The 26,973-nt window shown below is 35.4% G+C and overlaps 1 protein-coding gene across 7 annotated transcripts in view; it reads left to right on the top strand.

Annotated features, from left to right (window-relative positions):
* LOC119070958 (fat-like cadherin-related tumor suppressor homolog) overlaps nucleotides 1-26,973 on the top strand; it is a 274,427-nt gene that overhangs the window by 145,694 nt on the left and 101,760 nt on the right. For all 7 annotated transcript variants that reach the window (XM_037175522.1, XM_037175521.1, XM_037175520.1 and 4 more), the window contains exons 2-7: nucleotides 3,558-4,436; nucleotides 7,876-8,152; nucleotides 9,262-9,342; nucleotides 10,218-10,813; nucleotides 14,274-15,087; nucleotides 15,180-16,007. In XM_037175522.1, the coding sequence (XP_037031417.1) occupies nucleotides 3,606-4,436; nucleotides 7,876-8,152; nucleotides 9,262-9,342; nucleotides 10,218-10,813; nucleotides 14,274-15,087; nucleotides 15,180-16,007 (3,427 nt within the window). In that variant the 5' untranslated portion in view covers nucleotides 3,558-3,605. The remainder of the gene's footprint in view (nucleotides 1-3,557; nucleotides 4,437-7,875; nucleotides 8,153-9,261; nucleotides 9,343-10,217; nucleotides 10,814-14,273; nucleotides 15,088-15,179; nucleotides 16,008-26,973) is intronic.

Below are 26,973 nucleotides of genomic sequence, written 5' to 3'. Positions count from 1 at the left end.
TGGTAGCCATTCCATCCCGTGTTTTCGAAATTATACAAACCAATTCATCCAGATGAATATTCCATTTTTATGCTGTGCGATATAAATTTTACGTTTATGGAAGAAGAAGAAGAAAAACAGCCTGCAATAAAAAGGGGTTTCCGTTGTATAAACTGAATTAGCATTCTTATTTCTTTTCATTTGAAGTCGTCAGTCTTTGCATATTTTATCGTAGAAAATATACAAAATTAAAAAGTATATTCATTGAGGTCATATTATGGTAATTTTGTCACACACGATTGGTTAAACTATGGCTCGTTTATTCCCATTTAACTTAGCTTTACCAATAAAGCAACCAATAACTTAATAAACTACCCTTTTAACTACAACATTAAGTTCCGTGCACTATTCCTATTTTATGTTGTAATAACAAGGCTATTGGTTTCTTTTAAAGCAACATAAAAAAGTGGGTTGACTAATTTACTAACACACAGCCATAAAAATCTTGAATGTTGAAACAAATTATTCGTTGGAACGATCAATTGAAAGTTTCGTTTACTTCAATTTTCATTAGGTCGTTTCGCTTACCAATTTATTAGAGGTCAGGATTCGAAAATGTATTGCATTGAATGTTTTGCTTCTGTTAGTAGACTGAGAGCATGTGTGCATACTTTATAGGGCAACGGTTTAAAATCTAAATGTCATAACATTAAACTATCTGAAAGGAAATACGACGGATTGTAACGTTGAAGGTACCCAAATGACCAATGAAATTTTAAGAAGATTGATTGATGCCGAACATCTTATTTAAAGTTTGTAACAGGTCGACAAAGGTCGACCACGGTCAAAAATCAGTATTATCTCAAACAGGTCAGGTCAGGTAACTTTAGAAAACAAACCTTACCTGACCTGAACCCAGTGTTGAACCCAGGTAACCTGAAATTTTCATATAAATTTTCAGATATCCTTCAGGTTTCAGGTTAGGTGTGACCTGATCAATATATTCAGTTTTTAGGTAAATTTAGATCAGGTAAAAATTGGTTGAATCAGGTTCAGGTGCATCTTTGAGGCATATCGTAGAAAGAACTTGGTTCCAGAGGACGTTTACTCGTTTTAAGTCGATTAAAAATTAGTTTTAAAACTTGTAACCTCCATTCCCAAAAAGTGCCCGATCGGACGGGCTAGGCATTCATGAGTAAAATTTTCTGCAATGAAGCTAATATCTAAAGCCTAATGTTCAGATTATTTGAACCTGAATTTAAAATTTTTACCCTGACTTGATTTTACCTTTCACCTGACAATAATTAAAAGTTCAAGCCTTAAAAACCTTAATATATACGAACTTTAAGTGGCAAAAGTGTAGCTTCGAGTTGTCATTAAGTCACTAAAGCTTAGAATCCACGCCATTAGTCGTATTAATTTATACGTCAGAGAGAGCTTTTTCTCCTTTGTTACGATCTGTCTGTTTTTTTATTTTGCAATTTTGTATGGAAATGAAAACTAAAATTGAGATATCTTTACTGTTTTAATGGCTTTTCATATTTTTTTGGACCAAAATGTTTTAAAATGTGTTTGGAATCGATTAACATTAACAAAATGATAAAATAGAAAAAAAATATTTTCACACAATTTGTTAATGACACATTTTAAAACATTTTGGTCCAAAAAATACGAAAAACCACTTAAAACAGCAAAGATATCTCAATTTTAGTTTTCATTTCCATACTAAATCGCAAAATAGAAAAACTGACAGATCGTAACAAAGGAGAAAAAAGCTCTCTCTGACGTATAACTTTATACGACTAATGGCGTGGATTGCAAATGGATCGGAGAGCTTTTGATCATAACTTTATATTGATACTATTTTGTAACGAAATATATTCTTCGATTCTCACCTATACGCTCACTTTGTTAGAAATTCGTAGAAACCTATTGGTAAATATGGACGTTGTTTGTCGGTTGTGTGGATAAGAGATCGTCTTACGCAAAAAAACGAATTTATTTTCGATACAATGTTACAATCGAGAAAAGCTGTAGACTGTAGTCTAAAGAGAATAATTTCTGAGTATCAAACCACGACCTTTCAGAATTGTTAGGTCGATCAGATAACTTCTAACAAAATGTTTGAAATCACCCTATACGGTCTGTTTTACTATAATTCTATACTCGCAAATAAATCGCTGTGTCGATATGCAACATTGTTAGCTCTGGAAGCATTATACACTCCAGGTGGTATTAATTTCAATATTTGTTTATGATGAACATATTTCAATAACAAATTATTTTTTTACGTTCAATTTGTTATTTACTGCGTCAGATTAAATGGCAACACCTTCTTCGAATAATTTTATTTATTGCCACACCAATTTAAAAATTTTATAAAATATAATTTCAATTGACTCATGACCTGACCGTAGAGCGACACATTTCGACTGGCTTTTGCGAATAATATCACCGACCGATTTTATATTTGCACAAAATTGTGTGAACAAAAACATTTTCATTTTTTCAATTAAACTTTTCGAACAATCGCAAACATTAATATGTATACGAAAGTGTACTGCCATAGCCATATATATACATATGTAATACGAACGTCGATTCTGCAAAGTATAATTATAATTCAACAATATTATGAATGTTATTTGAATTGCTTTGAATGGTCGAGGTTAAAATGGTATATTAATGCTTGTTACAGACAAACAAACACCGAATGGAACAAATATACAATGTACATGACGGAATATGAAAGGATCGGTCGGGGGCTGTGTTTAGTTTTGTTAGATGATTGCGCGGCATTTTAGCATTTTGAATATTAAATGGGTTTTACGGTTAACTAATTAGAGTTCAAGTTTTATGTTCAATGTCTGGCTGAATGAATATTACGATTTCCTCTGAAAAACGAAGGATTGCGGTACGTTTCCAATGTTCTGTATCGTACATATTCTACTTCATTTATGCCCGGGTTTTTTTTCCCTTTTAATGTTAAGTTTTATGATGTAATACAGAGTACTTGGACGGTCTGTAGTTATTAGCGTTGAGTTATTGCCTCTGCGGAAATGATGTTTCATTCCGCAATTTTGGAAATGATGTTTGCAATTCGATCAATCAGTATTTGAACGTTTATTAATAAATGGGAATAGCATTACGACAGGAGCACATTTGAATAATTGAATTGTTTAGCGAATCGAAAACTGCACTTACTGTGGATGGTGTTATGGTGTATGATGAAATATTGTCTCAATCAGCAGCCCTAAATATGTGAATAGTTATATTGATTTCCACTGCACCGTTGATTAAATACAGTAGCAAGTTGCTCTAATTAGACGCAAACGTATGTCTATTGTGTTAGCTAGCAACGTTATGGAATAGGTGAAGCATTCCGTTGCTTTAGTAATAAATCTTAATATCCGATATATTTATACAAAGTCTATGAACCATTACAGCCGTTCTGAAAATCGTTCGCATTACAGAATTATCTAAGCGAACTGAAAATCGTTATGTTGGTGCAAGACGTTTGTTCAAGTTAATGAAGCTCGTTTATTAATTCAATCTTTTCTCTCTCTATTTTCTTCCAGATGCTGCATCCATTTAGCATGAGCTAACCAAGAACACACACAAAAGCCATGCCACCGAGTGCGGACGGCTCATCAGGAGCACGAATAGCTACCATTATTTTAATGGTGCTAGCTCGTGCCCTCGGTGAACCCGCACCATACACTAATCGAAACTTCAACGAGCCATCGTCAACCGATCAAGGATCGCTGGCACCGAAGCTGCAATATCGATTCGCCCATTCCATTTACAACGTATCGATACCGGAAAATAGTGTGGGTAAAACCATTGCCGTGCAACCGTCGTACGAAGATCGTCTGGGCATCACAATCACGCCCGATTTAGACGTAAAATATCGGATTATTAGTGGCGACAAAGAGCGTCTGTTCAAGGCGGACGAACGGATTGTCGGTGATTTTGCATTTTTAGCCATTCGTACGCGTACCGGTAATGTGATATTAAATCGAGAAAAAATCGATGAATATCGGTTGGACGTGCGTGCTTCAATATCGAAACGTGATTCGAAAAACAAAGTCATTGTTGAAACGGACACATTAGTTATCGTTAAAGTATTGGATACGAATGATTTGAGTCCACTGTTCTATCCAACGGAATACTCCATATCCGTACCAGAAGATACGCCATTGCACAAAAGCATAATCAAAGTGACGGCTGAAGATGCTGATCTGGGAATAAATGGCGAAATTTATTACAGTTTCCTGGAAGCAACAGACTACTTTGCTGTACATCCGACCAGCGGAACGATAACGTTGACTAGACCGCTAAAGTTCACCGATCGATCGGTGCACGAGCTAGTTGTTGTCGCTGCTGATAGAGGATCGACAAACAGCAATCGACTTAGTCAAGCCAGCAAAGCAAAAGTGCACATAAAAGTTAAACAGGTAAGTGCAATGAGCGAACATTTTTCATTACAATTTTTATGCGAAACCTTTGACATTGAATGGTATTGCAAGACTCGCGATAGCATCATGAATGCGACTATCGTCTTTCTCAACAAAATTTCCATTAGTCTGTATTGCCCCGTTGTGGCTAATTTATCCATATAAACATCTGCTACCAGTAAAATTCGTTGTAAATCAGTAATCATCAATATTGCAGTCGGTTTACAGTGTTAAATGCTAGACGTGTTTGAACGGTATAAAAGGAGAGAGAAAAAACACACAACAAATAATTTGGTGTCGTAATAAAATGCTTCGTAAATTATTCAACTTTAGCGATTCCGACCGAACGGTAAAAATAAGAAAATATTACATCAGACCCATGAATCTACATCTACGCACTTAATATCAACCCCAAAAAACAAGTACATTGAATATAATCAACTTAACGCTTCCCACTTGCACGAAAAGTAATCCCTATTCCCAATTCTGCCATTAACATTCTGATACACATCACATAAACGTGCCAGCTCAAAGATTAATTTCCCTTCATATTTTCTCTTTCGTTATTCTTTTTTAACGAAATTCCATTTTTTTTTATTGCATGATCCCCTTTTAATGTGACTGCAGAAAATTATCCATCCATTCATATAAATGCAAATTGTGGGTGAATAAAAATTTAGTCGAGTCGTTAATATATGACATGCATATGATTACGAAATAATATCTTTGCTTTACGTCTTATTTTATACTCGGGTTTTTTTATGGTATACCTATAAACCTACATATAAAGTCGTTTCTACTTACATGCAACATTGGTGGTATATAGCATTCGTAGTTAAGAGCATAATAAATTGCGTCACTTAGGAAAGTTTAAAGAAAAAAATATTGAAAATAGAATTCAAATTGCACGCGATCTTTTCGGCATGAAATATGCATTAGAGCGGTTCGTATATTGACTAGTTCATAAGGAATAAGTTAGTGTTTGGTTTTGTTCTCAAAAACATTTAAAGGTCGGTTTTTGAGAATTTCAATTTTTTTCCCACATCAATGATTCAAGTAACGATTCATTATATGAATGGTAGAATGCAGAGAGGACGCCTCTATGATTTTAGTGAATTGTAGGTAAAATATCCCTGCGTAAAAATAGAGATTTTATTTTTGCAGACGCGATTGGCTCTGTCAACGAAAAGAGATATTTTTAGAACTCTAAGGTTTTACTGCATTTCTTGTTCTGTAGTTCGTGTGTAAACTTGTGTACATAACATAGCTTACGTCAGAGAAATTACTATTACATCGTTTCTGCTATATAGAACACGCATAACGAATGACAGCTGAGTTATATGCAGAGCCTATTTTCATGAAAATATTTTCTTGAAACTTCTCGATTTTTCAGAAATTTCTCGAATTATCTTGAATATGCTTCTCGAGAAATTCTAGAACGTTTTTAAGAATATTCGAGAAAATTTCAAGAAAGTGTTTTCTCAAAGGCTTTAGTTGTATGTGCCCAGTTAAGGTTTTTGTAGGAATTCTCTCCCATGCCATTCACAGCGCTCTCTCTCTCTCTCTCTCTCTCTCTCTCTCTCTCTATCTATTTCCATTAGGGGAATTCCGTTCATTTTATTTATACTGAGTATATCGCGTATATTCTGAGTATATCCAGTATAACGAGTATATCTTCGTATATTCCGTATATCGAGTATTAGTCGCATGTGTTTGACAACCGCCTCATTTAGAAAAATGAAATTTTTTAGGCGACGGATTTCGATCAAACAAAATGCCAGTGTGTAGCTTGTGATCTTAGGAGTCTGGCAATGTAATTAGTTTTCCAATCGGACCAATATCGGCTGAGCGATAAGACTTTGGAAAATGTTTGTTTTTGTATGTGATTGGCACATGATTTCATAGTCTTATCGCTCAGCCGACATTAGTCCGATTGAAGAACTAATTACCTTGCCAGACTTCTGAGATCACAAGCTACACACTGGCATTTTGTTTGATCGAGATCCGTCGCGTAAAAAATTTCATTTTTCTAAATGAGGCGGTTGTCAAACACATGCGACTTATACTCGATATACGGAATATACGAAAATATACTCGTCATACTGGATATACTCAGAATATACGCGATATACTCAGTATAAATAAAATGAACGGAATTCCCCTAAAATGAACGGAATTCCCCTATTGTTGTAGCGTAAACAGTAAGTAAACTGAGGAAAGTGCGGATTAAGCTTAACCAATGAAAACTGGGTTGTATGTGAGAGAATCAGTACAGTACAGTAAAGTAAGTATTTTTGAGAGAATTCTCTCCCATACAGTCTGATTCATATGTGTGTTCTACCTCGCATAGTCAGAGCGTGAGCTGTCGTTCTCATTTCTCCGGTTCACGTCTCATTAATGACATCGGCTCTACCTCGGATCATCAAAACTCACACCCAAAATCGACTTTTCAACTTTTTATAATGATTTGTTTGCGATACGCTTACCGTTTCTAAAAGATGAAAGACGCTAGACTACCATTGTCTATTTGAAATACAATAATCTTAACATCAGTATCACTACATATTTCCTGTAAGGACTTCAAGACTTATGCCGTATAAATACCAAAACCATTGAAAATCTTGAAAATAATCCATTCTAAGAATTGGCTAAATGTTTGGATTGAAAACCGTTTTTGACGTATGAATTGATGGAACCATCTCTTTTCGTATATTGTAGTTGAATAGTTGATGCAAATCGACCCGAAATGCAACGAAATTGACTGAGTAAAATTCCGGAAAATGTACAATGTACGATTATCGTACTTCAATTTATCTTCTGAACGGAACTTCAGCAATTTTGCATAGCATTTTGCCATAATGTCTCATAAAATTTATATTCGACAAAGTACCAGAGAAAAAAACCCGTTCGAAAATGCACGGAAAAGTCCTTTTAAAGTTTTCCAACATCAACCGAAAAGAAAAACCGATTTCCATTTACCATTTTGACTTTCAACCATTAAGTATCTACTTTGGAATCTTTGCTATATCTATCGTTGCGAAACAATAACTGCCAATCTCCAACTGAAAATCTTTTTCTTCTTCCTTATTTATGGGTATTATATGGGTGAATGTGTATGTGTTCTCGATGTGTATACATAGTTTGTATTGTCAGAATATTTTCTTCGATTTTGTATTATTCTTTTTCCTCTCTTTGCGAGGGAAAACTTCAGGTTAATTGAATATGAAAATCAGCATAACATTTGTCTGTCGCTGCTGATATTTGTCTCGTCGTTACCTTATTTTTCATTTTTTATTGACAATCCCATAAAAGACCTATTTTTGTTGGAAAATTTATGCGCTTCCACCCCATTCTCATAAAATCTGAAATACACAACAACCCGTCACAGAATGTTTGATTTATTCATGTGTGTTTTAACATTATTTTGCTTTGTTTTCAGGTTAATCTATACGTTCCGGATATATACGTGCAAGCTCTACCTGACATAACGGAAAATTCGAACGCAAATATATACGGCATTGTACGAGTCGAAGATAAAGACAAAGGCATTCATGGACAAATAAAGAGTTTGGACATTGTGGATGGAGATCCTGATGGGCACTTCCGCATAAAACCGACAAACAAACCGGGCGAATATAACATTGAAGTGCATCGATTGCTCGATAGGGAGACAACACCGCAGGGCTATAATTTAACTCTACGTGCGATCGACCGAGGTATGTGTGTGGTAGAATGTAGTTGATGTTATCATTTTTGTTGTGTGCCTCAGAGTTTTAACTTAATTAAGAGAATGCGCGTACAAAGTTCATTAGTTAATTAGACTTCATTGCTAATCGAATTTGATTGCATAAAGCGAAACGTGGAGCCATTGTCGAGTTGACTGAAGTCTGATTATAAAGCGTCACTTGACTTAAAAATTGTTTTGTTTTGTGTCGTGCACACATTAATGTAGAACTGGAATTCTATTCTTCCGATCATATTATGGCTAGCTTTCGGTATGTATATGATACCAACGACGAGCACATGAGTTACCGGAAAATATTTGACAAATGGTATTTACGTGAACAGTTTACAGCTATGTGTGCTCGAAAGTACCAAGCGTACCAAAGTCACTACCATTTCTTTTAGTGTCTCAATATTTGAATACTTTTCCTATGGCTTGTGCATGCTCGTAACGAATCTTATTTCAACCCTAGCCTAAAGCCTTTTATCACAAAATCACAAATTTACATGAAAAATTTCGAGTTACCCGAATTTAGGTCAACTAAAATCTCAGGCTCGAACGCTAAAGGATTCAGGATGAATTAAGATTTCAGTTTCAATACGAACTTGATCAGATCCATCCTGAAAATTTCCGATTAAGTCTAAACGTAAAAGTTCAGGTTCGGGTCACATTCGGCTCGAACCAATTCAGGTCGCAATCGAAAATTTCAGGTTCAGATCAAGTTCGGATTGAAACTGAAATCATAATTCATCCTGAATCCTTTAGCGCTCGAACCTGATATTTTTAGTTGAGCTTCGGGTCAACCTAAATTGAAACAGGCCAACGCGAACTCAATTCGAGCCTTATGTGTTCGAACCTGAAAATTGTAATTGGCAGAAATGAAAATTCTACGAGAAATCCTAGTTTCTTAGTTTAGTAATCGACGAACGAACGAAGCATCTAATCCGCAAACCATAAAATTTTGTGATTAAAGTTTGACCATTTAAAAGGTCGGTCAACAGCCACCTTGTGTTCATCGAATAATAATTTTTTTTTGCATAGAAATGTACGTGTAAACGTTCTTGAGTTTATTTACCTAACCATAAATTCATTTCTCCAAAGGTATACCGCCGAGACAGAGCTATAAAATCGTGCCAGTACATTTGCAGGATATTAATGACAATGCACCAGTGTTCAATAGAGGTAAGGACTTTCAATAAAGACTTTCAACGCCTGTTGCGCAAGTAGAAATTTTCTCAATTTTTCAATTTTTACTTCAATTTCAATAATTACAACGAACAATTAAATATTTGATTATTTAGCTCAATTCTTGAGCTTTTTTTTATAATCAATCCAATGTTCTCAGCTGAGGCAACAGTTTTGCGTTCAAAATCACGTCTTCATTTTCGGACCAAATTTTGCCGCTCGCCTTATCGTTATCCGCCGATAAATATTGAAGCTTGTGATAAATTGAAGGCTGTGATAGGTTCGCCAGCAATTTATGAAGATGGCCGGATAGAGGCCACAACCTCACATGGGTCATCTTCTGCTTTCCCTTTTTTTTAAATTGATAATTCTGCGAGTAACAAACACAAATTGGTTCCCTCTTATACTTGCAAAATCAGAACCACCGAAAGTTTCTGCATAGTGTGCACTGTAAAAACTATTACTACAAACCTGCATCGAATGCATGAACGGTAGATTGTTGATTCTTCTAGACCGGTGTCTGTGACAAATACAGAGGACATGGTAAAAGAGTCTAGCGTAATTTTATGCTAATAGCTATTAGATAGCTCTTAAAAAGCGTAGAATACAATAGCTAAGACAAACACAGTCCCGTGGCAACATTTTATAGCATTGAACTGCTCGCAAAATCTTTTTCATAGAATTAGATTCAAAAAATGTCAGGTTGGTTTCAGTGAAGCTGTCATAAAATATGCACCAACTAAACTTTCATGAATTTGCTCATAATCGGTAAACTTCAAAAACTAAAAACTTCTGCGGTTTTTACGTTTTATCCGATTCTATACTTATTAAGTTTGAAAATTGTTAATTCTTTATTTTCCTTTTAATTTTAGAGATTTATGAGGTGGCTGTGCCAGAAACCTCACCACCAAATACACCAGTTATTCGATTGAAAGTAACTGACAGGGATGAGGGTAAAAACGCACAGGTGTCTTTGGAAATCGTTGGCGGCAATGAAGGTGGTGAATTTCGTTTAAATGCTGAAACTGGCATGCTATACACAGCGGTCGGACTGGATGCCGAAACAAAGGCATTTTATACGCTAACTGTATCAGCTATTGATCAAGGTAATACTGGTACACGTAAGCAGTCATCGGCCAAAGTGAAAATCAATGTTAACGATATGAATGACAACGACCCGGTGTTCGAACAATCGAATGTTACGATTTGGGTCGATGAAAACGAACCGGCCGGCACGACAGTGACAAAAGTAACGGCCAGAGATAAGGATTCTGGTGAAAATGCATACATATCATATAGTATAGCTAATTTGAACGATGTTCCATTCGATATTGACCATTTCTCTGGTGTTATTCGAACATCAAAGTTAATTGACTATGAGAGCATGCGACGTGAATATATATTACGTGTACGAGCCAGCGATTGGGGACTGCCATACAGACGTCAAACGGAAATGCAGCTCGTTATTGTAAGTAAAAAAGTTGTTTAATTCAATTTTTATGTTCATTTCGTTCAAATATAAGTATTGTGGGTTGGGAATCTTGAGTTGATGATTCTGCAATGTCACATTTTTCTATTACTCACTAATGTCGATCAATATGGCCGTTTGAAACTTTATCCCCTGTGGGGATTCAGATGTGTATCTGAAGAAGTTGTCTAAGTGGTGATGACTGAAAAATGGTAAACAAATTTTGGCTGAATTTTATATCTAAAAATAAAATTGTAAAAGTTGAAGGAAAATTCTGAGGAGCAGATCAACATTGAAAATTGGTTGTTAAGAAATTATCAACAAATTCTTTCGATTTTAATAAAATCCTTTAAAATCAACCAAAAATTCTTAACAATTCGAATACGAATTCTTGAAAATCAATTGAAAATTTAAAAAAAATCTTTTGGAATCCTCGAAAATATTTTGAAGGTTTTTTTTAGAAAATCCTTGTACACTCAAAATACACGATCATCCAGAAGGAAAATTAGCTAATTTCTTCCTTGTGCTGGTTTCCTGTTTCTTAACAGGTAAAACGAATCTCGTTCTATATATTTTCATCAAGTCTATTACTTCTTTTGTTTAAAGTATCGCCTTGATGCAAAATCTTTTGCATCGTTAGTTTCAACATATGGTGTGCTATATAAGTGACAATGAACCAGAGCTGAAAGATTGTTTTTGTCGTCGCTTTTGATAACAAATGACTCAAATAAATTCTTGGAAGGTCGAAAATGCTACTTTTTTGCCTAGGGATCATAATTCGACACTACATTTTTTGTGCTTGAAGACTGAAATTCGAGGCCGGAGACGAAAATGGATTTTAATATATATTTTTCCGGCCGCAATCAAGTGTACATGCTTTGTTGTTGAAATGGCTGTAGAGTGATTTCTATGTTAATGGTGTTGTGGTTTCGTCTCATTTCAGTTTTCAAGCACAAAAATCGTCGTATGTGACTCGTGATGAAAGCAGATTTCTTCGGTACACGTCGTAAGCTTGTCCTACTCAGCTCCGCCTCGTTAGGACAAGCTTACGACTAGTACCGAAAAATTCAACTTTTCATCACTCGTAACAAAATGTACTATTTTGTCACTGCACCTGCGATCGAAAAGTTCGACCAAAGTACTGCTTATACAGCGACATATGTGCGTCCGAAAAAGTAACTTTGTCGGCCGATAAACAAGACCAACAATGCAATTGTTGTAGAGTGATTTCTTTGTTATTGTTTGTGTGTTCCGTCTCATTATGATCCTTACGGCACAAAAATCGTCGTTTGTAATTCGTGATGAAAGCGGAATTTTTGAGGACACGTCGTAAGCCTGTCCTAAAGAATTTGTTGGTATTTTTACTTGGGTGTATCGGCAGAAAAGCCAAATTTCTCTGCCGATACATCCAAGTAAAAATACCAACAATTTCATTGGACGGCAAAGTAAATTACCAAATATAGTCCTAACGAATGCCAAATGCCACTTTTCATCACTTATAACAAAATAGTATGTTACAAGTATTGTAATGTTGATTTTTTCAGCACTAGACCCAAGTTTTCCGTACGAGCGGAGCGAGTAAGGAAAATTGGGTCGTGTGCTGAAAAAATCTCATTACAATACGTGTAACACATCATGCTTTGTGCCAACCGAGAATTGAAATAGACAAATGCCCAAAAAATCATAATTTTCATGGTAAACAATCACTCTTCAAATTTGATCGATCACATTGCTTTGCATTTTCTAAAACGAATGTTGTAATAACTCATACAAATTCCATAACAACACTGCTTTGAGTGTTGAAATATCCCATCAAACGGGTGCTGAAATAAGTCACTTTACAACACTAAAATGAGTGCTGAAAAGAGTCGTATTTCAATTCTCGGTGGCACAAAATCAAAGCATGATGTGTTACACGTATTGTAATGAGATTTTTTCAGCACACGACCCAATTTTCCTTACTCGCTCCGCTCGTAAGGAAAACTTGGGTCTAGTGTTGAAAAAATCAACATTACAATACTTGTAACACAACATACTAAAACATACTTTTTGAGACAAAATAGAAATCATCCACGTGTGATACAGCCTTTGAAATTCGCAGGCATCTAGTTGAATGACTATGCCTCATACAAGATGTTTGTTGGTAGTCGTGAATGTGATGATTGGTATCGCTGTAAAGCTTACATCTCAGGCTAAACAGCAACTATATTTTTGTGTTCAAACGAGTCACCAGTAAGCTCCAAACAGTCTTCGAAGCTTCCCGCTAATCGATCTAATTAAAAAAATTTCCATCGAAATATTTTGGGAATAGTCATTTCGTCATCCTGGGAGGCCCCTGAGCACATTCCCATAAAAATATCCCATGTGCACGAGAGGTCTAATAAAATTTTTTTAAAGCTCACCGTGGCAAGTCATTACGTTCAATTTCAATTTCGTTTATTTCCAAAAACCATTTCTTAAACTAATTGTACCGCGTAGCTCTAGTATGCGTTACAATTCTAAGAAGCTACAACAAAGTCATTACGTTTCAATTTATCGATTTGAAACTGAAGAGACACTACTCGTACCAAAAACTACCAATTTCAGACTTATCAATACGAATGTTTTTGTGTATGAGAAAATATCGGTTCAACTACAATTTCAGAAGAAAAAAAAATCAAAAAATCATGAAAGGTGTAGCAGTTCCTCAAGACAAACGAAATTTTAGCTGAGGTTTGAAAATTACTATTTTTTTTGCCTCTGTTGTGAAATAGTACATTTCGTACCTAGGACTAAAAGTCTTTTTCAGAGCCGAAGGCGAGGTCTGGAATCGAATACGCTAAAAAAGACTTTTAGTCCGTGGAACGAATAGTATTTTTCATATCGGACAGAGAAAAAGTGCGACGAAGTAGCACTTTTCGGGTCCTAGGTATGAAAAAACTATTTCCCACCCTCAAAATTGGCTACAAATCAAATTAATTGATCTCGTATTCCCTTTCAAAAATGCTTGTTAACACCGACAACGGAATTATAAAAAGTTGGTGACATGCAGACTTTGGCACAAAAAGTGCAACTACAACAATACCAACTAATTTCCCCATAGCATTGCAACACTTAAAAAAATTATCCTTCCAATCGTAATTATACCATTCAATTTATCGGTTGTAATATACGACTGTGCCAAACTTCTAACGTTAAATTCAAATTGTTAATTTGATTTTGTTATTTCATTGTAAATTGTGTAGCCTCACCTTTCATCATGAGTTGTGTATGTAATGAGGCTATACGTAACAAACAGACTTTTCACACAAAATCTTCTTTTTCTTATTTAAAATGATTTTTTGTGAAAATCATGAAAGATCAAAGCTGAAAATGTTTGGGATTTGTAGATATCCTGTGGGTGGGATGTTGAATTTTCTTTTTCTTTTTTAACATTTCTGAATTGTAACTCAAAAAGGAAAAATGTTTTTATTTTCAATAGAAAGTACGCGATGTAAACGACAACCGACCTCAATTCGAGAAAATTGATTGCGTTGGACACCTTTCACGGCATGTTTCAATTGGCACAGAAATAATGACACTGTCGGCTATTGATTTCGATGTAGGAAATTTCATAACTTATCGGCTCGTATCCGGCAACGAAGACGGCTGTTTTAATTTGGATTCATCGTCTGGTATTGTTTCTGTTGGTTGTGATTTAAACGATGTTGGCGTTGAAATGAGAGAACTGAACGTGACGGCTACAGATGGAACACATTTTGCTGATGTCATGAGAATTCAAATAAGTTTATTGAATGGAAAAAAGACTGTGCCGAACATTGGCAGAATGATGAGTGAAGATAGTGCCATTGGATTTGAATGTAGAGACACTGGTGTTGCACGGCGACAAGCGGAAATGCTTGCATCAGCCGAACGAAATAATATGCCAGGACGCGATGCAAGTAATGGTGATGATTTTGCAATGATGCCAAGTCGATATGGGGAGAATGTGCATGCACCGGAATTTGTCGATTTTCCCAATGAAATTCAAGTGAATGAAACGGTTCAGTTGGGTAAAACTATTGCGTTGATTAAAGCACGTGACCGAGATTTGGGATATAATGGAAAATTGGTTTTTGGTATATCGGGTGGCGATTATGATTCAGTGTTTCGATTGGATCCAGACAATGGCGAATTGAAAATTATTGGTTATTTGGATAGAGAACGTGAGGATGAATACGTTCTGAATGTGACCGTCTACGACTTGGGTAAACCACAGAAGTCGGCGTCGAAAGTTTTGCCAATTACTGTCTTAGGTGAGTGTTGATTTGATTTTGTTTTCCTTCTGCTATATATCTTGCACTCTTTCCTTTAATTTAACTTGTAAAAATTCTGTTCATCTTTTCAGATGTAAACGACAATGCACCCAAGTTCGAGAAATCCCTTGCAAGTTTTCGTGTCACCGAAAACGCTTTAAACGGCACCGTTATCGTCAAATTGAATGCAACAGATGCTGACTTGGGTGATAACTCAAAAGTTACGTACACTCTTATCACCGACACAAAAGATTTTCGGGTGGACTCTCAAACCGGAATACTTACCACTTGTGCGATACTTGACAGAGAAAAGCAGGAAACTTACGAACTTAAAATACGTGCTATGGATGGCGGTGGTAACAATGAACAACCAGCTTTGTATTCCGATGCGATTGTACGTGTCACCATAGACGATATCAACGATAATGCACCTGCATTCAGTTTATCCGACTATACTGTTCGCGTACGTGAAGATATTCCAATCGGTACCGTCGTTGTTGTATTGACTGCAAATGATTTAGATACCGGTCCCGGCGGTGAAGTGTCGTACAGTTTAAGTGAGGACAGTGAAAGTTCGTTCAAAATAGACAAATTTTCGGGAACAATTCGAACAACAAAATCTCTGGATTTTGAGGAACGACAAGTGCATAGTGTTATAGTGAAAGCCATCGATCGCGGTACGCCGGCCCTGTCGTCGGAAACGTCCGTTATCATTGAGGTGATTGATGTGAATGAAAATAAGTTTGCGCCGCAGTTTGAAGATTTTGTGTTGAGTGGTAGTGTTTCGGAAAACCAGCCGATTGGGACGCACGTTATGGTCGTGGCAGCGAAAGATAGTGATGCACCCGGGCCGGATTCGAGAATTACGTATTCTATCCGAGGCGGTGATGGACTTGGCTTGTTTTCCATCGATGGAGATGGTAAGCGTTTTCTTGACTTTAAATATTTTTTAAGTTTTTTTGATAACACGTTTGAAGATTAACCTGTCACGGACGGGAAGCATGTTGAATCTATTACTTCTTTTGAAGAATCTATTGATTTATGAAATAATTATCTGTTCACCAGAAGGAAGGGAGAGGAAGGTGTCTATCAGAACTTGAAATTGTTATTTTCTCACCTCTGTTGTGACAAATCTATTACTTCATTATTTTTAACGTACATCTTGCTATATACAAACGGAGCCAGATCTCACTATTGTTTTTTCATCACTGTGAAAAACAGACGACACCGAGCAGTAGGAAAATAAGGAAATTGAATTATTGTAATCGTAAAAAAGGAATGTTCGATCATTCCGTCAAAAAAATATAATCCGTGCCGCCATACATTTCCGTTCCTTTCACATCAATTGTTCCATTGATTTATTCACAATTCAACTTTCATTTTCATTCGAATTATTCGAAAATGTCTCATGTAATTTCAATAATCGTAACTAAATCTCCCATTTAAACTCGCATAATCCGTCTAACCATGCCGAGAACCCTTTCGCCTCATACTAAACATTTAGTGCCATTCAAACTATCAGAGAAAGTTTATGGCTTTTATACTAAATGCTCACAGTCTCGAACACCCCATAGCAGTAAATTTATACCAAAATTTGTGTAAAATAATTTTCTTATCATGACTTTTATAGTCAAATGAGCATTAATTTATTCAATTCGTAAAAGTACTTAAATTGGTTACGTAACACATGTTAACACAATTTATTCCGCCAGGGAAAATTTGTTCGCCGAAAAGTATAAAAATAAGTTTTTCCGCATTAAAGCCGAAATTCTCATACATATTTATGAATGAATGAAAATGAATAAAAATGGAAAGAAAAGAGCGTTACGCAACACTCGTAAAGCAATAAGAAAAGAAGAACACGATGAAGAGAAAAGAACTGAAATCGGGTATTTTTTTTGGTGGGTTGTAAATATCAGGCGAAAATCAATTCAATAAATCAATCCATAAATCTTAATTTCTCCGGATATATGTGTCGAGACTGTTGAGATTATTATTATGTTGTTATGCTATTGCTTTGCTTAATTTGACCATCTATATACGACCTTTTTGTTATCCATCTCATAACTTTTTTAAGGGTCCACATGATTTATCCGACAATCAAAGTAACATGAATAAGCAGAAAATAAACGTTAAGTACCTAATCGTCCTATCGACAATAAATTTATTATAAATTGTGGGGACTTTTCGACCTAACTTACTGTGGATTTGTATACTAAGCTGCCTGCCTTTAAAAAAATAATAATTTGATTCTATTCGCCAGCATTTTTAACTTCAATTCTTAACGAACAATAATTACATGGACCTGATACAGTATGATCTACTGAAGTTATTCGATTAAAGTCACAACTTGTTAACTTTTTACTACCGGCAATTTAACAGAATTAAATCTATTACTTCAATTGTTCAAATTCTTTCTTGATTAATTGAATCAAAATCTTGCTATTAATGAATTTTTGAATTTGATTTATTAACACCGCCAATTCTGGCTGAATAAAGTTCCATTTACAACATCAATCAGGTACAATCAGCTTCAACAATGAAATTCAATTAAAGCAAATTTACGAACTATACGGTTTCCTACTCGACGAAAACCAAAAAAACATGAAAAATCCTTTAGCGCTTCACAAATTCTCTAGCGGTGACTCCGTCTGGCCACAGTTCATCACTGATAAGTTTTTCAAACACCTCTGAGCTGACTGTTATTCTAAACGATACAAAACTAAGAAATGTCAGCGATCCATTAGGTGAAACAAGCATCTTGCACGACACATCCTTAGGCGACGATATTACGTTCTTCTCCAGTAGATAATCGACTACATCTTCTTCGGTGACTGACGGATCAAATTTGGATACATATGCATCCTTGCGGGTCTTGAACGGCGATGTAATCGTTTGCGAGTGAACGCTTGAACTGCTCGACGGTTTAATTGGCGAATTTTTGGCGTTAGCGGATCCATTCTCGGCCATTGACGTTGAATTCAGTACTTCAGCGAAGGAGGTAAATATAGCAGATGGATTTTCCAGGTCCGGCGACGTTTCCGTCATTTCTTTAAAATCTGCAGAGTTATTCTTCGGCTTGTGCTTAGCGACACCGTCTTGACTGATTTCAGTCGTGGTGAACGAGTGTGGTCCATTTTCAGCATGAGAGTTGATTGATTCGGTCGTGAGCGGTATTTCATTCTTCGATGGAGGACTTCTCGAAACATTGACGTTATCATTGACGCCGTTTACGATTGGAGATTTGCAGACCAACAGCACAGAACTTCGAGACGTGGAACTGTTTTTAGATATTGCATTCGGAAACGGATTTCGACTTTGTTTACGTTTGGAAGCAATGAACGGTCGTCGGACGTAGGATGGCGATGAGGTTGGAATAATCACGGTCGAATTGACTTTATTCAACGGGCGATATGAAACGTTGGACGAGCGTGTTTGCATGATGCAGCCATCACAGAACCATTGGAGATTTGGCATTTCTCTATAGCACAAAAGCGCGTTCTTACTGAAGTTGACACATTCGGCATGAAACGATTGACGACAATTTCCATCACAAATGACCTTATTCGGATTGTCGTTTCGGAAATTATCATCACACACCGTACAATTGTTCATTTTCTCGATCTCTTGGCAATGCGTAAATAATATCAAATAGAAGACGTTCTACCTGTTGATAAATGGCGATGACAATAGCAGCTGTTGTTACTCATACGCATACAGGCAATATTTTACAGGTCCATTGAAGCTTATTTCTCGATCATTTACAACGCCGAATCAACACTTTCGAACACTTTAGCGATAATATTTCGTTGAAAACACCTTCTTCAATAAGTTCAAATAGAAAAGACATTAAAAACGATCAAAAAGCGGTCAAAATCGAACAAAATTTTAGCACGAACAAAACGTGAGACTGTTACATTCCGCCATCTTCTTTAAATATCAGGCGAAAATCAATTCAATAAATCAATCCATAAATCTTAATTTCTCCGGATATATGTGTCGAGACTGTTGAGATTATTATTATGTTGTTATGCTATTGCTTTGCTTAATTTGACCATCTATATACGACCTTTTTGTTATCCATCTCATAACTTTTTTAAGGGTCCACATGATTTATCCGACAATCAAAGTAACATGAATAAGCAGAAAATAAACGTTAAGTACCTAATCGTCCTATCGACAATAAATTTATTATAAATTGTGGGGACTTTTCGACCTAACTTACTGTGGATTTGTATACTAAGCTGCCTGCCTTTAAAAAAATAATAATTTGATTCTATTCGCCAGCATTTTTAACTTCAATTCTTAACGAACAATAATTACATGGACCTGATACAGTATGATCTACTGAAGTTATTCGATTAAAGTCACAACTTGTTAACTTTTTACTACCGGCAATTTAACAGAATTAAATCTATTACTTCAATTGTTCAAATTCTTTCTTAATTAATTGAATCAAAATCTTGCTATTAATGTATTCAACCATTTATGTTTCGCTTTATAACGAAGAGCCAGTGCTAATTGCTTAGTTTAGTCATCCTTGTCGTGAACAGATGACTATTGAAAAATTTATCGCATCGCCATTGTACCAAATCAAACCGCTCTGTTTCTACTCAAAATCAATGTAAGTGCGAAGGCGTACTAAGGAAAATTCAAATCCCTCGTGACACTTTTTCTTGAAAGCATATCGTATCCGAACAAACCCTATCAATGAACATTGTCATGTTTGAATAACAAATTGTTCCCCAGACATTTACGGGAAACCCCCCAATTTGACTGACTACATAAATTTCGAATCAGTCGAAACTTTAATTTAGGGATTGAGATTTCGTGGCTATATGTACTCAATGTAAATTAATAGACAGTGAAAGCTCTTCATTCCTACGTTGAATGGGTATGTGAGTAGTATTTAAGTTAATAGAGAAGAAAACAAGAGAGAAAAATCGTATCATTGCTTGACGAATCTCAAGTAGTCATTGTCTTAGTGGACAATAACAATATTTAACTTTTGGAATGTGCATCCGTTAGCACCAATGATAACTATGGTTCCACTGGCTTCTCAAAAAAAAAAAAATGGTAAAAGTTATTGGTGCAGCAGATGTCAAGGGTGCAGTGAGTTCAAATGTCCACGTCAAAGATCTGCAGTATCGTTGCTACAGTATCGAAGGAAGACTAAAATTACTTAAACATGGATACCTTCGCTATTGTGCTAACGATACGTAGTGACGATCTTTGGAGTAGTCTTAACTGTAACTGTATCTCGAAATGGGCTATGAACTTTTTTTCACAATGTGATTTAACGAAAAGTATTTGATCTGAACTCATACTTTTTGGTGGTATAAATATTACCGTGGTAAACAAAGCTGTCATCAAAAGATTTGATTTCTTGGTAGTCACGTCGTATCACTGGTGCTGTGCATATTTTTATATGCAACGACTTGGAATCAAAATTCATTTGCACAGAAAATTGAGCTTCCGTTTACATGTTCTATATAAACAGCAATCTATACAATCAAATTACACGAAGCGAATGTGAATGTTATCTTCCATTGAACGTCTTTTTTCGTTCCTTTTAGCAAAATATTTGATATACCATCCCAGAGATGAATATTCTCTTTCTGTATAAGACAACCCAATATTGCTTAATCATCCAACATGTTTCTCGTTTCTTTCGGAAAAGAACTAAAAAAAAATATTGCCATTACGAACAAGTCGATAACTTTCGATGACAGTGAATGAATGAGCACATAAAAATATATGCAAATCGTAGTCAAAGTTATCGAAAAGTATCTCGATACCGTTCACAGATAAGATGAAGAAAAAAATTAATGTTTTTCGATGAAGCTGTAACACGTTTCGATTGGATGGCCTTAATCCAATCTACCAGTCAACCACGTGTGTTCATGCTTGTATGACACTGGTAGAATTCGGTGAAACAGAGAGAAGATATAGCAGACAGAACACGCATTAACTAATGTAAAGATATTTCATTTTAACCGTACCATTTCAGACAATTGCGTTTACTTTATCATTACATCACCCCTGAGATAGACATTCGGTTGAGTTTTTTTTTCTTGTTGCTGCTGCTGCTGCTTGAAAAACATTATGTGTACATTCACATCAACATAAATTTTGTATAAAGTTTTTAAAATTGTGTTTTCGAAATTCTATATAAAAATTGAAAAAGGGCACGTTTTCCAGATGAATCATGGATACTTACATGGAAAAAGAAGTGAAGAACTGAACAGCAAAAAAAAAATATTCCCTCGAGTATATCCTACGTAATGAAAGCCATGACGTGAAGTATCTAAACGTAAAAAAAATCTCTGAAATCAATTTTTGAAATGGTGAAATTGCATTAAACTCTGTTCGAGAGGGTATACTAGTGTGTGCATATACGTATTGGGGCTACGGCCACCATGGATGAACGTGTCAGGTTAATGGAGATCGTACAAATTTGTGCGCGCAAAAAATACCCTGTATAACCGAACGTATTGCAGCACAATCCAAGCATAGTTTCATGTGCTCTAATATGTAGAGTATTTCAGCATCGAATTGTTTGGTGTGCGGCGCTGTGGTATTTCTGGGTGGGTTATTATACTTAGAGTGCGACACTTCATAAAGCGTAGATGTGAAATTACGAGATTGTTATGTGTTGCTGTTAAATCAGTTGTTGTTGACTGTTGTGGGTTAAATTGATGGGAAAAATAACATTTTTCCACAGCAGATCGATAGATGTATTTGAAGTGCTTGGCATAGAGAGTTTTGTTTGTACACGATACGTATATATACACAGAGTGTGTAATGACTATAGTCACATAGTCATTCTCATTCACTGACATTTAGTTTTTGATTTTGTTGCTTAATGTATCTGGTACTGGTACATACATTGTATTTGATACAATGGTATCCTGAATAATGCATTGTTACGCTATTCAGGTTTAGATACTGTCAATGGCAAGCATCACATATGCATAAAACTTTCTGTTAGTTGAATGGTGTTTGAGGTATCATGTCGACGAAAATTGTTTTCAAATTCATCAAAGAGAAAATCGACAGTTGTGTCGCAAACTTTGTATTTAACAAATGTTCTATTTGCGGAGCACCTAAAACGAGGTTCCTAATTTAATCATGTCGAATCCGCCACAACGAATATAACTTCCTGTCAAATATGTTTTTCAGACTCCCGCTAGCTCGAAGATTATTATTATTATAGCAATATCTGTTACCAACAATTGTCTTTGTACGGGTGAAATAGTTACACGCGCGCGCATGGTAGTGGTATAACGGAATAAGTGTATCACTGAAAATATAGTGAATGTTCGCTACAAAACCCCATACTCAGTTCCGTGGAACATCGAAGCTGCAGAGAAGGCGGACTCTCCGAACATTCACTATATTTTCAGTCATAACTCTTGTGGATCTACTAGCACCAAGCGGTGCGTATGCTCTACTTGTAGGTCTTTCCAAGGCCGACATTCGTACAACATTACAACAATTTAAAATAATTTTTTCTTGAGTTATTGTCGAAAAACTGTTTTCGGTACCCTCTGACATGTCTTCACTTTTGAACGCTTTTCACAGAAAACAATTTTTTTTAGAAAAAGTGAAAGTTACGTGTTTCCTAGAATTGAAAGACGAATCCAACGAGCTATCACTCATTAAAATCAGAGACCGCTTGTTTCCCAATCACCTGAAGATTTGGCAATGTCACTCTTAAAAGAGAGATCAAAATTCTGTAATTTTTGGGAATTTACACGTTTTTGGAATTTTTGGAAACCTAATTCTCTCAACATATTGAATCTGGGTCCCCTTCTCGTTCAGTGATTCTTCGCGCTGTAGCAGCTTGTCTAGGATATTTGACTTGTTTTTTAAAATTAGGATTAGCCTGTGGGTTCGACCTACACACTTCCCTTTTACAAACTAATCATCTGTTATCGAATGGAAACGACAAAAATGAGCGACCACCTCTGAGTAATGTGGTTTTATTTAGTAAAATTCGTTGTAAAACTAATGAAGTAAAAGATTTCACTTTGAATAAATGAAGTAACAGAATTTCGATGATTCTGTTGCGACACTTCTGTCGTTTCTAAACAGTTAACAGTTAACAGAAACCCACTCATAAAACCAGATGTCTATGGTTAATTAAACGTCGTGTAGCCTGTCTAAAATACAAATGGATCGAACCATTACTAGAAATACAATTCTTGATGCGATAAAGGATTTCGTTTGACTCTGTAAACCAATACGAGTTTGTCCTTTGTGCATATTGAAAAGTAGTTACTTTAAACAAAGTTTAGAATATCTAATCTTGTCGTAAATTCTATTGGAAACTTCGTAATGGCATTTTCGAATTGAGCAAATATTCCACCTAAAACGGCTATTGATTTCAAATCTATTTTATCTCTTGCAATTCAACTATACTAAGCTTTACATAATAAAACCTGCATGGAAGAACTGCAAGTCATACATTTATAGAACATGAATTATTACATTGGGACCAGGCGCAGCGCTTTCACATTCACATGAATAAATAATCTGCAACGATGCACACTAATAATAACGACAATTTTAAACTGGTCCATTTCTGCATTATATACCAACTGTACACAGCACATTTACTCCATTGGCTTGAGTATATTTTGCTTTATTTAGTCGGAAATAGGTCCCTATTTAACACGCATTTCGAGTAATATTATCCCTTTTAACAACATGTGCATACACACAATGTCATTCCAGCCTTATTTATGTCTAGATTCAAATATATTTTGGTAGAACCATCGTCTGACGAACAATCCTATGAATACTCCATTAATAGGAAAATTTTAGGTACACAAAATTCTGTATATTATGTTAAAGACAATGTTTTGCATCCATATAATATTCCATTGGGTGGGTCTACGAATGTGTATTAAATGGCATGGGATGATAGAATAACTCATTGACACTTAACTGTGTGTTATGGAAGATGGATGGGAGAATTGGGAGTATAATCTAAACAAAAACAATTACATTTGGCCGGTTTTATTCACGAACTTTTTCGATTTATTTTCCACTTTTCGCAAAGGAGTGACATGCACATTGTGTAGTTCAGATTGTTGTACAACAATGCGAATACGCTCTGAAATGGAAAACGCTAAAGGGATTTTCTTTGTTTGTGTAAGCAGAAAGTTCTATGTTTGAAAGCCCAGTAGACTGAAATATAGTAAGCATTATAGAATGTGCAATAAATATGCCAGTCCGGATCAGTATATTTCATTTCAAATGTTAATTGCATTGGGTATAGGTAAGAATTTCGAAATTACAGTGCAACCAACAAAAAATCGTATGGAAAGCCGTTCCGATTGTTTGATGGTTTTATTTACGATCCCTGTAGAAAACGTTTTTCTTCATGAGATTAATCATAATTTTTCGTCGAAAATGTCTACGCCTATTAATACGCCATTGTATGGATTTCGGTATAATTACCAATAAACGAGACAGCGACAGCGCGACCTCGACTTTTAGTAATTAAATATTAAATAGAAGACATCGTTCATGAATAATAAACTTAATTTATTCGCATAAAAGTTAAAAATATTTTAATTTAAATTTATGTGTCTGCAACCCAAACGTAATCCTAACTACCATCACTTCAATTTATTATATTTTATCATATCATGAGAATGAGATTTATATTATGTTCTCCCCGAAATTTTGTTTCGTGAATTTAAGCACTTTTAACGTATAATATTTGTCTGGCTTTATGGCTGACAGAAATATGAATGCTGTCTAATAATTTAAAATACGTAATAAAGCACAAAACTGAGATCGAGCACATTAAATGCGAATTTTGCTTTGAACTCTCTTGGATCGTTATTGTTCCAACTAATTTTCATCGCATAATAACATAAATCGTACACGAGTACGGAATGTTAAATGACAAAAGATTTTCGCAATCAACTCTGTTAATTTTAATGATTCGTTCAAATCAAGCCGAATGAATAAAGTGCAATTTTAATCAGTTTAATGAATCACATTTTTTCCCCACTACAATTTGTAACCTCATTCGTCTGTAAGTTTTCATGAAGCAACAATTGAATTTCTGAATAATTAACATAGAGCACGGAGCTCTATCTGTATGCTTTTCTGATTCGAATGCGATGTTTATGAATTTTCAAAAAAAGGAAACTTTTCCTGGTTTCATGATTTGTAGAATTAGGATTTCAATCTCTCTCCAACATTTAACTAAATTTTCGTTAGAAAAAAGTTTTTAATTTTGCGGAAAATTGAATTACTGAAGTTGTTGGATCAAAGTTGTCAAAGCCAAACCATAATCCGTACCTTCATCAGCGAAATGGCACGGATTTTATGCATCCGAATGTACTAATGCATTTTTAAATGCAGTGCAATACACTTCGTGAACTTTGTGTAAATCTGGGATTTAGCTTGCAGCAAATATATACACTTAACCTTTGACATATGTGTGGTACAGAGAAATGGCTTTAAAAGTGTCTTCTGCACCAAATTAGTGACACAGAAATTATCGTATCAGCTTGTTGGAGATAAAGTGCACTCTATCTGCTACTACTATTGATACCTAAATGAGTCAATTTTCGTTGTTATGTTAAAACAACCTAAGTGAAGTCCGTGGAGGAGAGTTTTCAAAATGGGATTGTTGTCAAAAAATTAGCCTTCGATCTGGATCGATTTCCCGAGACTTCGTCACATTTTGTTTGTTTTTCTAAAAAAAATGTGGATCGAAGTGCTTCCGTTGCTTTTAAGGACTTTTTAGTATTTTATGTTTATGAGATAAATCCACTGCATTCCACCGGTGTTTAACAGAAACCAGAATTCAGGAATTTTAAGGACTTTTTGAAATATTCACGAAATTTAATTCCCTAAAATTGGCATAATTACCCGTCTTTGATACAAAAATCCAAATCTATTACTTCATTAATTTTAATATAAGTTTTTCTACATGCAACAGAACGATGTCGTCTTTGACGGTATCATTGTACTAAAACGCTCAGCAGCCATGACATGACTGCCATGCGGACTACGTGACTTCTCCGTTTCGCGAACAGTTCTAGCTGAAATGCCAATTTAATATTCATTGAGTTGACTGTTGATTACATAAAATTTTTATTTACACGAATTTAATTACACTGTGGATTATACACGAGAAGCTTTTTAATCAAAATAATTTCGCTATTACATTACACTGTACGACTCTCTATAAATATTATTTGAATTTTATGAAAATTGAGTGTTTTATAATGTGCTCGGAAAATTAAATACGATTCAAAATGCATGCACATTGCACATCATGACTTGTTTGAAGTTTGTAAAATTATAGAATGCATTGCATGCTAAAATCAATAAAGGCCTGTAAATTCTCGGGAAAACTTTCAACACCGTGTTTATTTTACACTTAAATTACAATCGAGTCGCATACTGGTAGACACTTTAGAATGTAGTCAACAGTGTAGCAAACCAGAGACCTACACAGGGACGTTTGTTTTTACTGTAATTTTAATTTAGGTCATAATAGGTCATCCGGAAATATTTTTATTTAACTCTTTAAAGGATATAGTGGGAGAAAGAAGAAAACCACTGCATTTTACAATGTGAATAGACAAAGAGAATGGAGATTCAAATTTATTGCAGGAATGTTAAATGCAGGCTTAGAATGAGCGAGAGATTTTTATCTATGCGGTGACTAAAATCGTCGTCTTAGCGACCGTGTAGTAATAGAATTTATGTTACCGACAGCCAGTGGCGAACTGGGTATTAAAAGGCCCTTCGCAAAGTTTTAAAACTTTTTAAAACGTTTTAAAACCTAAAATTCGAAAATCCATGTAAAAATGAAAAAGGCACTTCTAGAATCGCCTTAATTACCGGTAT

Source organism: Bradysia coprophila (genome assembly GCF_014529535.1).
Source record: "Bradysia coprophila strain Holo2 chromosome IV unlocalized genomic scaffold, BU_Bcop_v1 contig_106, whole genome shotgun sequence".
Lineage (NCBI taxonomy): Eukaryota > Metazoa > Arthropoda > Insecta > Diptera > Sciaridae > Bradysia > Bradysia coprophila.
This window is presented reverse-complemented; position numbering and strand designations above follow the sequence as displayed.